General features: G+C 37.8%; 1 protein-coding gene across 4 annotated transcripts in view; it reads right to left on the reverse strand.

The window, feature by feature from the left end:
* Positions 1–2,052: 2,052 nt before the first annotated feature.
* The window catches only part of m1ap (meiosis 1 associated protein), an 80,159-nt gene continuing 66,223 nt past the window's right edge, over positions 2,053–15,988 (reverse strand). For 2 of the 4 annotated variants that reach the window (XM_079866130.1, XM_079866129.1), the window contains exons 5-10: positions 6,567–6,755; positions 6,224–6,377; positions 4,985–5,126; positions 4,608–4,805; positions 4,010–4,195; positions 2,053–2,576 (exon numbers count right to left, since the gene is read on the reverse strand). In XM_079866130.1, the coding sequence (XP_079722256.1) occupies positions 2,409–2,576; positions 4,010–4,195; positions 4,608–4,805; positions 4,985–5,126; positions 6,224–6,377; positions 6,567–6,755 (1,037 nt within the window). In that variant the 3' untranslated portion in view covers positions 2,053–2,408. The remainder of the gene's footprint in view (positions 2,577–4,009; positions 4,196–4,607; positions 4,806–4,984; positions 5,127–6,223; positions 6,378–6,566; positions 6,756–15,988) is intronic. The other 2 variants (XM_079866128.1, XM_079866127.1) reach the window with 2 other exon arrangements.

Raw genomic sequence — 15,988 nt, forward strand, 5'->3', positions numbered from 1 at the left:
TGTTGACAGTATGTTTGTATTATATCCAACAATAAGTAATTCAATAGACAAATAACTGAGTAAATATTTGAGACAAGCTAAATTTGGTGTAAACTTGGTTCATCATTCTACACACAGATGCTTTCTATTTAAAGACCCACGTTACCACCAAAACTTTAAATAGTGCATGTGTGTTAAAGAGGTCAAGTTATCAGTTTCAATTTTGGCATCATATGGATAAAAAAAGAAGCACTCTGGTTTAGTTTGGATGCACTTGTGATGTTGTACTAGTTCCTGTTTTTTTTAATGTTCCGTTTATGTTTTCGTTCTGCTGGCCACTTGATGCTTGGATAACCGAACGGAAAACAGAACTGAGCTGTTGTTCTCTCAAGTGTGAGGCAAATGATGGGGAAGTGCATCCATTTCTTGAAAATGCTATGTCTTTCAATCAAAATTCAGCAAAAAAAAAAAAACTGAGAATGCTACGATTCTTCTATAAAACCAGAAGATATAGTCAAATTTTAACAGTTCTTTCTAATGGATACCTTATACCTTATTCTAAAACCAAATTTTGATTAGGCTTGATTATTTGATTATTCATGTAAAATATCAGTTTTCAAGATTTGTTTATTCTTAAACAGGCAAAAGCAAAACATTAAACAGCAGCAAAGAATATTTTTAAAAACATTTATACAAGTAATACATAGTGTTAATATAAATATAGAATGCAGTATATAAATAAACATTGTTTATAAACATTTTATTAGTATAGTGTATTGGTTTATAAAGAATGTACAATATCTAGTAAAGGGAAAGTAAAAACAAAAATGAAATTGTTTTAGAGAACTACTTCATTTAACAGATTTTAAACAATACTGTGGAAAAAAATTGTAAACCCCTACATTAAGAAAACCCGTAGCAATGATAACTAAAAAATTATTACAATGTTTTTTCTTAACTTACAGTATGTGATTTGGGCACTGGTCCCTAAGACAACACATGCTTAAGACAATAGTCAATCAGAAGTAAAGAGTCATTTAAAAAAAAAAAAAAAAAAAAAAAAACCCTCTGAATCTCTTTCGTAACTACTGAACAAGTTAGGAAATTGTGAACGTAAAATATGAAAAAAGGAGAATGACGTCATATCATCTCTCTATGTCTGCTTTTTCTGCCGTTTGCACAATGCCAAACCTCACCACGATGTCATAGAGACGAGGCGTAGGCGGTGCCAGGTGGGTGGAATGGCGGAAAGCTTAATGAGGCAATACTTAATGGGCTGTAGTAAGAGAGGCCCATTGAGTAACAGTAGAGCTCTGACCTCAGTATGCTTTCAGAATCGCATCCCTCAGCTCTCACAACTCTAAACCAGCGCCTCCAACGCTGAACCTTGTTCCGCGAGGTCTCGGAGCTTCACACAGTGACCTCTTTCTGTCTTTCCCCCTCTCTGTAACTCATTGAAGGCCTTGAATTCCTGCTCAGCTGAGTACAGCGTGTTTCCCTTGGGGCTGTACTGGCAGCTTCCATAAAGGAAGACAATGGCTCTACTTTTCCACTACTCTGGCCCTCTTCCTCCTCAACTCTCTACAGAGCCTTCTAGCCACAGCATTTACACTGAGAAGGCAGTTCACTCTTTAAACAGCCTTTCTTCTTGTCCTTTTTCAATTCTGTGGTTTTGTATTTTATTTCTTTTCAGCAGCTCACAACTATTTTCCAAGTTGTGGTGCAACCTTTGTTAAACGGTACAGCATGATGGTTAGTTTAATTACTCCTCCAAAAGAGCGAAATCATGCTGTTACTGTGAGGACTGTTTTAATTGCAAACATTTGTGTAACAAAACAGCTTGTTTTTAGAATACTGGGCGTCTTGAGAAATGAGGACAGATTTTGCAGTGTCAGTCTCAAAGTTGCTGACATTTTTATTAGGAGAAGTAATGAGGTTATTTAATTTGAGGTGTAATGTAAGTAGATAAATGAAGCTGTGGTGTTGCACTATTAAATTGTATTCTGAAAACCAATGAATTAACTAAGGAATAATTGTCATGTTTTATTTTAAAACTGTTTTTTTTTTTTTTCTAAAGAATAATTATATCCATTGCTTTTTTCTGCAGTATTTTTGTCTATATAGCTAGCTGAAGGTGTATATTGAGTTTTTAAAATGTGCTTTGTGTAAGATGAGAGAAGCAGGGATGCACAGAACAGTAGTGTTCTCTAAATAGTAAACCAAGTTTGCACAGCACATATACATTTCAAATTAGCTGTACATGTAATAGTATATATCCGGTCATGTGCAAGTATGTAACATCCTGTCTGTGGGAGTTTAGAAACGACTGCTCTAAATTTCTGCCTGTGCACAGCAGTTAGTGTTAGTCAGTGTGAGAGTGAATGTGTGATTTCCTCTCACAGTGAAAGTATTCTGCTCTCTCTCTCTCCTTACTGAATGATCAGAGGGTCTTCCTCCTCATAGCTGTCCTGGAAAAAGAGGGCAGGGGCACAGGGTCGGGAGTGGCTGAGGTTCAGTGAAGGGCGAGGCATCTTGTTTAAAGGAATGGACGGCAGAGGGGCCACAGTGGCTCGTGCACGGCTCTGAGACTGCCGACCCTGCAACCAAAAATGACAGAACAGGAAAAATTTGAGAACAAGCATAGTGCCAGATCATGTCAAACTCTCTACCACAGGATTCAAGTTTAGCTGCACATAAAAAATTAATTACAAAAATAAAATCTTATTCAAGATTCAACCAAGTTTCTGTTTGCTAAGAACTGGAAGAATGGAAAATGTTATTTTGCTCCACCTTCTCCAAGCCGAGCTTTAAGTGTCATTGTGACTTCTAACACTTCTCTGTATACGCTGCTTTAGCCCTTTTAGGCAAACATGTCCTGTATTGCACAGAAGATTGGTTCAAGTCTAATTGAAAGTATTTTGAAACAAAGAACAGTATGATGTAAAAATGATTAAGAAATGCATTGGAAATGTTTCTAGGTCACTAATCAAATTAGTACATTTGCGACATTGATCATGTGACTCTTTGAACCAACAGTCGGATGTTCCTTTTCCACTGAAGCTCAAGATGCTCTTGCATGCTCATCTCAAATCATGCTACAGAATATAATTCATCAAGCTTGACACAAAACTCCCTATCAACTGATGGAACTAACAAGCTTTATTTAGAATATAAGATCCGCTTGTTACATCTGTTTTTCAGTGCACTAGAAGAACGACTATATATTTTTTTTGAATTTTCTAAATATCTTTCTTCTATTTATAATGTGTGACATCACAAAGTGCTTGAGGTTGGAAAATTGGTCATGTTGAGTTGAATTGTGGCCAGATTCAAAATAGGAACCCATTTATTTGTATTGCTATTTATCTCTCTCTTTCTCCCTTTACTCTTTTTGTCTTTCCCCTTTGTGTGGGTGTTTCAATATAAGGCCAGTGCTTGGTTTCGTTTTTGCTCTCTGGGGCAATAAATTTCCCCTTCCAACATCACACACGCAAAGAATTTCTCAATTCAACCATTTGCCATAGTTGATGTCTTTGTTGATAGATGGTTAATAGAAAGATATTTCCTCTCTATTTATTTGCATTTTAGTTTGTTTTCTAAAATGTCAGATTTAGAGCTGAACATGTTGACACCATGTTGACATTTTAGTTTAAAAGTTGCTGAAGTTTGACACAGGCCTCTTCTTTACTTTAACCTGATTACATCTAATCTATTTAGGTCAACTTAAGCCAACACTACTGGCACAATATCAGGTTTTATGCCATATTTTGTCATTATGTTTTTATAATGGAGGTATGACAAAACTATTTCCTCTATTTCCCTAGAACATTAACATGTTACTCAATACTCATCATTATAATACCAATAATTCTACAGCTATCAACTCTAACTTACTGTCCAAAACTGTTTAGTTATAGCAAACTTCAGATCATTCAAATTCTAGACAACACAGATCTTTATTTATTTTCTACTCGTTTCTGTGTTGCACATACAGTATCTCAGACATTTTGTTCCATTCTACTCCTCTAACCTGACGCTGTGTGGAGCCCTCTGGTGGTCGACTGGCGCCCCTGCGATGGCCTCGGCCCTGGCCTTGTGCTCCAAATGGTTGTGATGTGCGGGTAAGCAGACCTCTAATTCTCAGGTGCAGGTAAAGGTTGGAGTCCAGACAGAGAGGGTTAAAAACAGGGTCCTTCTCAAGCTGCTCTAGGGAGCTCTGGACACAGTGATCACATCACTGGTTAGCAAACTTTCTTAAAGGGAAACAATTCTATTATCATTTACTCTTCAAGTTATTTCAAACCTTTTGTGGAACACAAAAGAATATATTTTGTATGTCTTTTGAACATTGTATACAATAAAAGTAAGTGGTGTCCAATGTTGTTTGGACCCCAAAATTCTTCAAAATTTCTTCTTTAAAAAAAAAATAATTCACACATATTTGGAGTAAATGATGACAGAATTGTCATTTTTGGATTAACTATCCCTTTAATACTAGTAATTGCACTCATTACAGAATTCACATAACCAGTTGTTGATTCTAAATGACTCAAGTTGAATGTGAGATATTCAGTGTTTTTCATTATGTCAGGGCTATGCATGAGATGTCTGTCTTTATGTAATGGCACCTCCACAGTGGCGAGTGCAGGCAGTGGTGGGTCCTCCATTGAGACAGGCAGACAGCAGGGGAGCATCAGTTCTCGTGTCAGCACAGGTTTCAACAGCAGAGAGAGAGAACCAGAGGACTGAAGTACATAGTAGGAGAACACACCAGAACCTGATCCTGACCCTGGCTCTGAGCGTACCAACAGGAACCAGTCACGGGTCTGACAAAAAGATATATATATATATATATATATATATATATAGTGTAGCTTTTCTTTTTTTTACAAAATTTTTACATCCTTACATAACAGATTATCACACAGCTGTGCTCTATGAACACAAAGACACACACACACACACACACACACACACACACACACACACACACACAAGCACTGACTTTAAGTAAGTGGCAGAGAGCATGAAATGTCTGGTGGTTTGTTTCTATTTCATCCCAGTCCAGCTGCCAGCATGAGGTTGGTCTGATGATGAGCGGCAGTCCATACAGCACAGACTGACAAACTCCATCGGCATGAAGAACTCTGTCACACACACACACACACACACACACACACACACACACACACACACACACACACACACACACACAACAGCTAGATCTAAAGGTGTATATCTTTAAATAATATTAATTCTTAACTATTGATAATATTGATATTGCTGTATGTTACTGCTATAAATTCAGTTATTATTAGTTTATCTTGTGGAATATAAGTAAACACCATTTATGTTGTGTAAAATAGTTAATCAGAGTAACATTTAAACATTTAAATCAAAATGCAATATTTATGATTCCTCTTATTTTTTAATATGTGTATATTATATATTTATATATGTGTGTGACTGTGTGTGTCTGCTCTTATTCCCACCATGGTTACATTTTTTTGAACAGAAATACAGTTAAACAGTAATAATATTGTGAAATACTAATATTGTGAAATATTATTACAATTTCCCCCAAAAAATTACATTTTAATTTATTTTGAAATTTAAGGATCATTTCACATGATCCTTCAGAAATGTTTTACTGTCATTTTTGACCAATTTAATGCATCCTTGCTGAAAAAGAGTATCCATTTCTTAAAAAGTGTAAGCGGAAATGGAATTATGCAAGTGTACGTCAAATTGGCCCATAATGGCTAGGTGGGGACAAGTGGTATGATTGTATCACAGTGCTAGGAAGAATGACATCATGTGCATGAAAATCATATGCAAAACACTCAAAGGGAACACAATGTATGACTGTGTTGGAAACAGAGGACTCAAACAGTGCAGATTCTGTCATATTGACTTTTGCATAGATTTTTTTATCCTCTTTTCCCTCACACAGTCATACTTGTACATTAACTATGTTTCAGAGGCCACATACATACTGCGTTTTTGTGTCCCTATTGAATATATCTGAACATTAATAGCCATCAAAACCACTATTATGGGCTTTCCCAGGTATGTGATGTTTTATATTACGATATTAAACATCACAGCACTCTGGTAGCTCTGTGGCAAAACCCTATTCATAAAAATAAAATAAAATCTTACAAGTCGCGTTAATGGTTAATCTAATGTCATTTGTTTACAGTTTAGCTCCTAAAACAAAATCTAACTACAGATGAAACTGTACTTGACAACTCGTAGGCGTTGTGGCGAGGGATTGGCCAGACTCTTGTTTGGGTGCTGGAAATCTTGCGCGCTCTCAGTCTTCACTCCAAGGTCAGGAGTGCTGGGAAGCAGGGCTGGACTGAGAAGTCTCTCCTGCATGTCGCACTTCAAACAGACTGCAGAGGGGGACATGAGCAAAAGCAACATCACATACACCTAAATAATAAGCAGACACACAATACACAACGCAAGCTTCGCAAAAACATTCATTTTGGAGATGCGTACAGCAAGAAATAGATTTTCGAATAAATATTTTAGTAGATAAACCTACATCTAAGTCTGAAATAAATGTATAAACTGTATACCTGGGCTTGGCCTGTTGTTGGCAGGATGTGGTGTAGAACCCTGTGCTGTGAGAGAAGCGGGTAACAACAAGTGCAGTTGTTCCCTGTCTCCGCCCTGGTCATGAAGCCACATTTTCAGAGCACTCTCCAAGGCCACAACTGTACCCTCCACCAGCTGGAGATCCATCTCTGTCCCCAGCATCAGACTTTCTACAGGAGGAAGGGAAATACATTACACCATTGAATTTATGAGAAAAAATAACTAAGAACAAGTTATCCACCTTAGTTTTCAAAACAGAATGAAGCTATTTCCTGTGAATGTGCAAGACTTCTGATTCAGTAGCCTCTATAGGTAGTGCAGTAAACAGTAAAACTATTTGTTTATGATTAATTAAAATAATATAATAACAAATACCAGTTTGCAATATTAAGCAGCATAACAGACTGTTTTTGTACAGCTAAAGTAAATGGAAGCAGCTGAGACTGGAAGTTAAAATGGCTGCATCCAATCGCACTCCTGTGTTTACCTTGATTCAAACTAGTAGCATAAATGTTCAGGGGTTCATAATAAAAAGGCTGTTCAAATCAAACCAGTGTTAATCCATGACCTTTCTCCTTTTTCTTAATTATTAGGGCCCTGTTATGACGTTTGACCCCTGAACTTCATTCTTTAGATAAAACAACATCTGGCAAATAGTAAATATGGGTGCTTATCAAATGGAAGGCTGCCTCATGAGGCTGTGTCCTTCCTAATCCAGTCCTTCGGAGGCTTGTAGGCTAGAGTCTTCCTCAGCATTGAAAGCTAAAATGAAACAGTGAAGTAATTGCGCATGGCTACGTCACATGTTTCTGGAACATGTTTACTTTTGGAAAAATACTTTGTATTGAAAATCTTTATATTAACTGGTTTTCTATTAATGTAATACAGTGAATGACAACTGTCTGTGGTCTCCCAGTGGCTTATATTATTGGCAGTTTAGTGTGTTAAGTGATTAATTTCATTTCATCTCATAAAACATTATTTTTGTCTTACAGACAAGCTCAGTGCTGACTCGTTTTCCATCAGTTCTTTTTCGTGAATTGGAATTTGTGCAAAATATTGTGGGTGAATGAAGGACACAAAGAATGCATCCTTGAAAATGAGCTGAATGAAGGATGTGAAACAAAGACTGCCTTCCAAGGAACCTTCAAATTGAGATGGCCCTCGGCTGCACTTGATGATGTAGTAGCCAAGATATGCAGCCTTACTAGGACACAGCCTTCCATTTGAGAAGCAACCTATGTCCTGTGAGACAAATGTTGGAGTATTCAAAACAACCAGTAGAGGATGCTGTTAAGCCAATTCTCTCTCATCAAGAATAAACATTCCAAAGACAGCTTGAAATGTCTCAAAATGTGCTTGTGCTGTGTGATATTTAATCTTGCAAATATTTACATAATAAATTCTTGCTATGTTAGCTGTTTTATGCTGAAATTTGTGATGTAAACCAGAATCCAGTTTCCCCTAGCTAAAACTCTCATTTCTAGTTAAAATGATTGTATGTATAGTATTCAAAGTCTTTGACATTTATGTTAAGTTCAGAAATATAGTTAAATGTCTTAATTTATTATCTACTCATTCACTATTGTCAACTTTCTTTAGTTAAACATGAGGAAACATTTTGAAGAACCAAAGCATTAAAAGGATACAGCAACATAAAAGGCAGCAGCTTTTGTGGCAGCACAAAGTGCAAATAACGATAGATGTTATTTACATAGTGCACATAGCACTACGTTTAAAATAGCAACAAAAATGTATTTTTCCCCCACCAATTATAATAATAGTGCGGAAAACTAATATAATAGGGGCTACAGCCCCTTTGGGGCTTGGCCCCTAATTACAATAATACTAACATTTATTTTTGTTTTAATTTCTTTGCTTTCAAGCGTTAAACCATTGAGCTTTTATTTTTATTTATTAATGCTTCTCTTTGTGGACAGCAGATTTAAAAACGATTCTTATTTATGAATTTGGGAAGATGAATGGCACATATTGCGTTCACAGATGCAAATTATAAGCACCTCAAACAAACACAGAGCACTTGCAGAGTATTATTTAATGTGAATCGAAACTCAGCAGCCTTTACTCAGCAGCCTGTCAGACTATATATTTATATAATTACACCACAACCATTGTGATTTGATGATCGCACTAAGCCATCTCACATTCTCAAACCATGCATGGTCAAAAATCATTAAAAAGTTGCAACTGGTGAGTAACACCGTTTCAACGCCAATTTGTATTCGCATTTGGCACTTCGAACCCCCGAAAGTTTGTTCAGCACTGTCAGAAGCAATCCGTGCTTGAAATAAATCTATTAGAAAATCAAAAAAAATTAAGTTTATTTAGTAATTGTTTAAGGCCATTTGGCACTTCAAAACCTGGCTAACATGCTAAGGGTACCCCGCAGATGGCGCCGCGATTTCAGCACAGCTGCTCCATTGATCTGAAATCGCTAGCTTTAATCTAAATCGCTATCACTAGCACAACTCACTAGCATTTCGCTAGCCTGTTAACCTGCCATCCGTGCTTACTGTCCTTTTTCTTGCGCGCCTTTTACGAGCATCAAACAACTGTGGTGAGTTGGATTAGTCAACAAACATGGTGAGTCATGTCATCTCCTGTTATTGTCACTTGCACTGCCTGCCACATATATAGTATAGCCTTCTCTGTCAGCGGTGAGGGTTACACATGTGATAAATACAGGGAGACAGTCAGGCTGATGGAGAAAATTTCAGAACTAGACACGCATCCAAACTTTAATCGAGGATAGTAAGAATAAAAGGGCTTTAGATCAGGGTTCACCAATCTCGGTCCTGGAGGGCCGCTGTCCTGCAGAGTTTAGCTCCAACCCCAATTAAACACACCTGAACCAGCTAATCAAGGTCTCATTAGGCATACTAGAAACTTTCAAACAGGTGTGTTAGAGCTGGTTGGAGCTAAACTCTGCAGGGGCCCATTCTTCGTACGTTGCTTATTACATCCGAGATCAAATGACACATCCAAGATGATATCATCGTGCGAATCATGATCTGGCTAACTCGGTTCTTCGAACACACTTGCCGGATATGATTAGTATCGCTGGATTGAGTTATCTGAGATAATTGCGCGTTCATGCGCTGGTTAAAAGGGGATATGTATCGATAGTAGAAACATTGATCAGCAACGCTGCTATTGGCTGCTCAGCGTGGCCAAAGAGCGGGCTCAGTTTTTCTCCTCAGCAGAGCAAGAACTAATAGTCGAAGTTTATTCGGAATTTTAATGTTTAATCAAAACACCAGGGAACACCTCAAAGTCTGCAAAAGCCAGGAGAGAGGGCTGGCAAAAAGTAGCAGACAATTTAAATCCGTTAGAAGTGGCCATGTTAGATGTTTTTATCACTTATTAGCCTACATTTTTGTATTTTAATAATTGCATAATTACTTTGTTCATTGTAATGTCAGTCACCACACTAGAACATGGGAACAAATAAAAGTGAAGTACAAAAATATTCTACATAATGGTAATTTTTAGTTATATTATAGTCTCTTTTATAAAAGGCACTGTTAAATAAATGGTGTTCTGTTTATAAAAGCAACCAAGAAAAAGGCTGAGAAAAAAATAGAAAAGATCTTAGTAGCCTACACTGTAAAATAATTTTTGCTGCATTAAATTAAGGCTGTATAGTCCTTTCAACTGTTAAATCTTGAGTAAGTGAAAACTGATAAACTTATGTTAATGTAAAAATATTTTGCCATTATGAGTTATTGATCACATTTTTCCCCAGTGTAGTTCATTGTAATGACATTGTGTTTTCCTCTTTTGTGCACTTTTACATAGGCTAATACACCAACACTTGTATCTGTTCCCAAGAAAGTGGTGGCTGAAATATGTGCAGTAAGTGGACATTTTCTAACTTTCCAAAGGAAAGAAAGTATAAGACTTTGTAATGTCCATTTGTTTCCATTGCACTAGACAGTGAATAAACTCTCTCAGATAACTGTCATATGGAGGAACTAGCCTACCTGCAAGTGCATAAATAACTTTACTTCATTTATACTTGTAGGCTTTATGGCTGCAATATATGTTGCAGGATTCCACATCTACAGAAAGGCCAACAGAAGAGTCTGCACAGACAGAGGAGACATAGGCCTACAGGTGGGCAGTGTATAGCCAACTTTTCCTTTTTATTTGTTGCATGAGGCATGTGTCTAATATCTCTTGTTGCAGGCACCTGACCACTGGCTTTTCTTTACAAAGAACAATTGAAATAAAACTCAAGGAACTAAGCATATTTGTCTTTTATTAAACATTTAATGAAAAGTGGTTTTTTTTTGGGCAGTGTTGTGTAATATGGCACATGCAACAATGTCACAGGCCCTGTCAGGTGTGCAACCCTCAGACTTTTCAGACACTGACATCTTCCCTTTAGTTAGCCAAAGTTCATTTCATTGTGTGTCCTTGTCCTGGCTAGAGCTGCACTGTAACTGGTTTGGGTCAGGGAATGGGGTCATAAAACACCCGTCTGCAGGCAGGAACATGTCATAATCACCTATGAAAAAATGCAGTTCTGTTAGGATCAGCATAAGTGTGTGTAATACAGTGAGCTTGATATTTAATTGTGGAACTTTCCTTACCACTTTCAAATAATGTGCATAAATGTGAATCTCTGAAAATGCTTAAGTCATGCACAGATCCTGGCCATTTTGCTTTCACATTTGTGATATGGAAGATTTTAGTCAACTGCCTTTTTTTTAATTTGATATAATATTACTAATCTGGAATATTAAGAATCACAATAGTAACTGGGCTGCACATTTACATTATGAACACCCTTTCTGTTCACATAATCCCCTTCATTGAGGCCTTGATGGCAGTCTATGGTAGCCTATAGTCTATGGTACCGATCACGTTAGTGAAGCCTGAGTGACATATCAGTAATCGGCATGGTCATGATTGTATGATCTTCATAAAAAATTATGATAGCCTAAAAAAAAAAAACTAAAAAAAAACTGCTTTACATCATTGGGTCTTAGTGGCTAGGAAATGCCACAAAACACACACACAAAAAAAACTAAAACTGTTTTTTAAACATAAAAGCGACAAAAAACGACAATCTCACGAATCACGAGAAAAAATATATATCTCAGAAAGTGCACTATCGCGCTGCGCTGGACTTCCCGTATCAGCTCCGCTTATGAAGCCGGGATCTAATCCTGTTAACATGAAATAAGCCTGCTCCCGAGCAGGTTTAAGTTTGCGCACATGTTGCTATGACAGCAAGTCCAGGATGAGCGTTGAAGAACCAAACAATCCAAGATCATGCCAAATCGGCAACAATCAAATGCAGCTAAGTGAGTTAGCGACGTACGAAGAACGGACCCCAGGACAGCGGCCCTCCAGGACCGAGATTGGTGAACCCTGCTTTAGATAGTGCTTTGGATTAGTGGTCGACCGATATATCGCCGAGGCCGATATATCGGCCGATATTTGGAATTTTTTAGATATCGGCATCGGCCGATAAATCTTTCCGTTTGGCCGATATATTTCAAAACAGTTTGTGACTGTGCATTAGCGCTTTTTTCCACTAACGCGAACAGAGCGAGCGTGAATGAACTGCATACACTCACTCTGCTCCGCCCAGCACCGTAAAACAAGCCACTCAGAAGTGAAGCAGACATCTCTGACAGACACAGTAAATGACCATTCGCATTCGCTTTCTAACCTGACGCTACATTGTGTTACACACAAAAACACTCCGGCGTGCAGCAGAGTCTATTCAAACAGTACCGTGATATGTCAGATCCGCAGCCCAGCGGTAGCTCCAGTGGGGGTCACAGATGTGATATAAACAAATTCAAACAAAACTGAAAACATTTTACCTCACAAACAGTCAAAAATCCTGTAACTGGCTGTTCCTCAGATACGTGCGTTGTTCTCGGGTTACATTTAAACTAGACGCTGTTTTCCAACGGACTCGCGTGCACGGAAAAGCTGGGTCGCGTGCATTACAGATCAGTTGGTCGCGTGAGGTGGATGAGAGGAGAACACTATGTAATAATATTACATTTGAAAATAAATCCTTGAAAATGTTATTCACTATCTACTGTATTTATTTATCCATGATTGGCGTAATATCGTGTGTAGTATACATTTTCATATGTTCATGTATGTCATGCAAATACATGTGACGGCTTGCAACGTTTTAAAGAAACAAACACGCAAAACTAAACACATAAATCATTATTATTTAAATATACTTGAAGTAAAACAACCTTAAAAAAGGTTGAACTATTTAAACTATTTTAAAGTAAATAGTGTAAATAAACTATGTGAGATTTATATTTAACTATGTTGTACATAAAATGTATGTAATCTCACATACTATTTTGTCATTAATTTATGAATATTGTTTAGATTGGTTCATTAATGATAAATGTTATTTGTAACCTGCAGTAAGCAGCAGTAATTATTTATGTGACTGAAAAAATGACTATGACTATTAAAGCAGACAAGAAGTTGCACTAAAACTTTATTTAATGAAGTGTTACCTTACCTTTTTGTTTACATTTTAATTTCTTAGTAAATATTTTTTATTGCAAAAATAATTTTGCATAAATAGTATGTACAATAGTATGTACAATAAATGTTCATTTAGTTTCACCAATATTCTTTATGTCTCTCATTTACTGTATTCACATGTATTGTATCGGCCTCATATCGGCCAGATTGCTTTCTCAATATCGGCATCGGCATCGGCCATTAAAAATCCCATATCGGTCGACCACTACTTTGGATGCGACTAGCTTAATGAACTACGTACATTGTTCGGTTCCGGCTGTAGAGCCCGTGCAGCAGTAGCCTGACTACGTCATACTTCCTACTTCCGCTAATTTCATTTCGCTCCTGTAGTCAGTCTGAGATAGCAGCGTATCTTTCAGTTTTCCACCGGCCTGAAAACAGCCGGGCCAATCAACGAACAGAGGGCGGGCTGAGAGCCGTGACGTAGACGCTGATTGTACCGTGGTGGATGCGTACTTGCGTAGATTTACTTCACATAATCTGCAAAAGTCGTTCACAGCCATGTTCACTCCGGTATTTCGCTCGATGGTTTAGTTTTTGCATCATACATGTGTTTACAGTGGAAGTTAGATGCGGCTGAGCATGCACATAACACACGCCATAACCAAACGTTATGTGATTGGCTTATGGGTAACCAATGATTTTAAACTACAGACAAGCGCCCCCCCGCGAGAGAGAAAACACTTCTCTATTATGCTATTCCAGACTCTCTCTACAAAGCAAAGTGAAGTAGCAGAGTCTGGTATTACCAGGCTAGTGCAGCAGGGCAACTGGGTGACTGTGAGTCGGCATAATCGTGGGACAAAACAAATCAGTTCTCCCCACTCAGTAAAACACCCACTGTGAATCCTGTTGAATGTGCTCTAGTTATTGGCGATTCTATTACACGGAATGAGAAATAGAGACACCAGCCACCTGTCACATGTTTGCTGGGAGCCAGAGTGCCTGACATCAAAGCACATTTAAAAGTGTTGGCTAATGCTAATTGTAAATTCTCTAAGATTATTGTAAGATTATGATTCACGTCGCCACTAATGATGTTCGACTTCGCCAGTCGGAGATCCCTAAAATTAATATAAAAGAGGCTGGCTGTCTAAGTGGTGTCTGCAGAATAATATAGGGTTCATAGACAATCGGAAAAGTTTTTGGGGTATTCATTCCTTCTGGGGTGGTGCTGCTCTTCTCTCTAGTAATATGGCACATAGTCTTACACCTGTTTCACACTGGAAGCGCAAGCAGTGCCGAGGCAGCGCAGAAACTGTGCGCATGCAGTGCGGGAGCAGCTTCTGTCCCACACACATATGCATATAACATGCTGTATATAGGTAGTTTACATGATAAAAGGTAAATCATTTTACGCATGACTGCTTCATTTGCGAAAAAGTTATTTCTGAAGGATGGGTCAATACCAAAGCTTCGTGCTCTAACTTCATATCAAAAACAAGTATGCCACTTCATACTTTGTGAATAAATTTTCTTTCTGAATGAGCTTTCTAGAATGCTGTACGGCTAATGTGACGAAGTTACCATCGTCTCTGACTGTTTCTCATTTTTAAACATTTTTATTTATTACAATAAAGAGTAGAGCATTATTAAAGGCACAACCTTTCACCTTTAGTGAAATACTATACATAAAGCACATGCCACAGCATGTCATAAAAGACAGATAACCATGTATATTAGAGCAGGTATTGTTTGTTTAAATTCAGTTATATCTCCATGCAGCATATATATTCTGGCTCTGTGGGCATCCTAATACAGTTCCCACACAAGCACCTATACAACAGTTTATAGATTAACCCTCTGAGGTCGGCAAACGCGCGGGCGCGTTTTGCTGGATTTTCTCCACATTGTAGCACTATAAACTTAAATTACTCCGTCATTTATGGTCATACAGAAAAAAGAAATATAAAAAAAGAATCTGTGATATTTCTACTTTTGTATGTGTCCACTTACAATCAAATCAAAACATTGTGCTTTTGTAAAATAAAGAAAATAAACAGGGTGTGCGTTCTGCCTCTCCGTCGCGGTGAACTTTTTTTTCTTGAGCACATCTATAAACTGAAACAAAACTCAGCGAATACTTGTCACACATTTATGAGCCATATACTAGGGATGCACCGATCCACATTTTTTCACTTCCGATCCGATCCCGATACCTGAATTTGGATATCGGCCGATACCGATACTATTCCGATACCAGAGCTGTGTTTGCTTTAATATTATTATTATCATTATTGTTTATTTTATATGACAGGAAATCCTGTTAATAGGAAAAATCCCATTCTGAAAACAAATGCAACTGTAAGGGTTTCAAATTGATTGTCATGTCAATATTTATTACATTTCCAAAATGTCAAATACTTGAGTCTTGAAATATAAGAAAAGTGCAAGTGTAAACATCTTACACGCACACACTATCTAAGGGTGATCCTCGCTCTGATGCGGTAACTCTCTCTCGATGAATGCTCGATCAACATCAGCATCTTGCAAACAGACAAGCGGATTTAGCCTCAGACGCGCGTGAATTTTGCTTCAAACTTTTACTTTTTACACGCGTCAATTTTTCTCTGGACGCGCGAATGGATTCAAAATATTCAAGCGTCCGGTAGACGTGGTAGACGCGAATTTGACGCGCTATTCGCGTTTGGCGTGAACGCACAGTAACGTGGTGCTTTTTTAAATCTTTGATTGCGTTCGTTGTGTTGTACGACGCGAGGGAGCTTCAAAGAGCTCTGAATTACGGCTTTGCAAACATTGCATTTTACTGTCTTGCTCTGCGGTGTTTACAGTGTGAAGTATTTCCACACAGCGGACGTTGTTGGCTAGCCGCAAACTGCGG

Source organism: Squalius cephalus, assembly GCF_949319135.1.
Source record: "Squalius cephalus genome assembly, chromosome: 3".
Classification (NCBI taxonomy): domain Eukaryota; kingdom Metazoa; phylum Chordata; class Actinopteri; order Cypriniformes; family Leuciscidae; genus Squalius; species Squalius cephalus.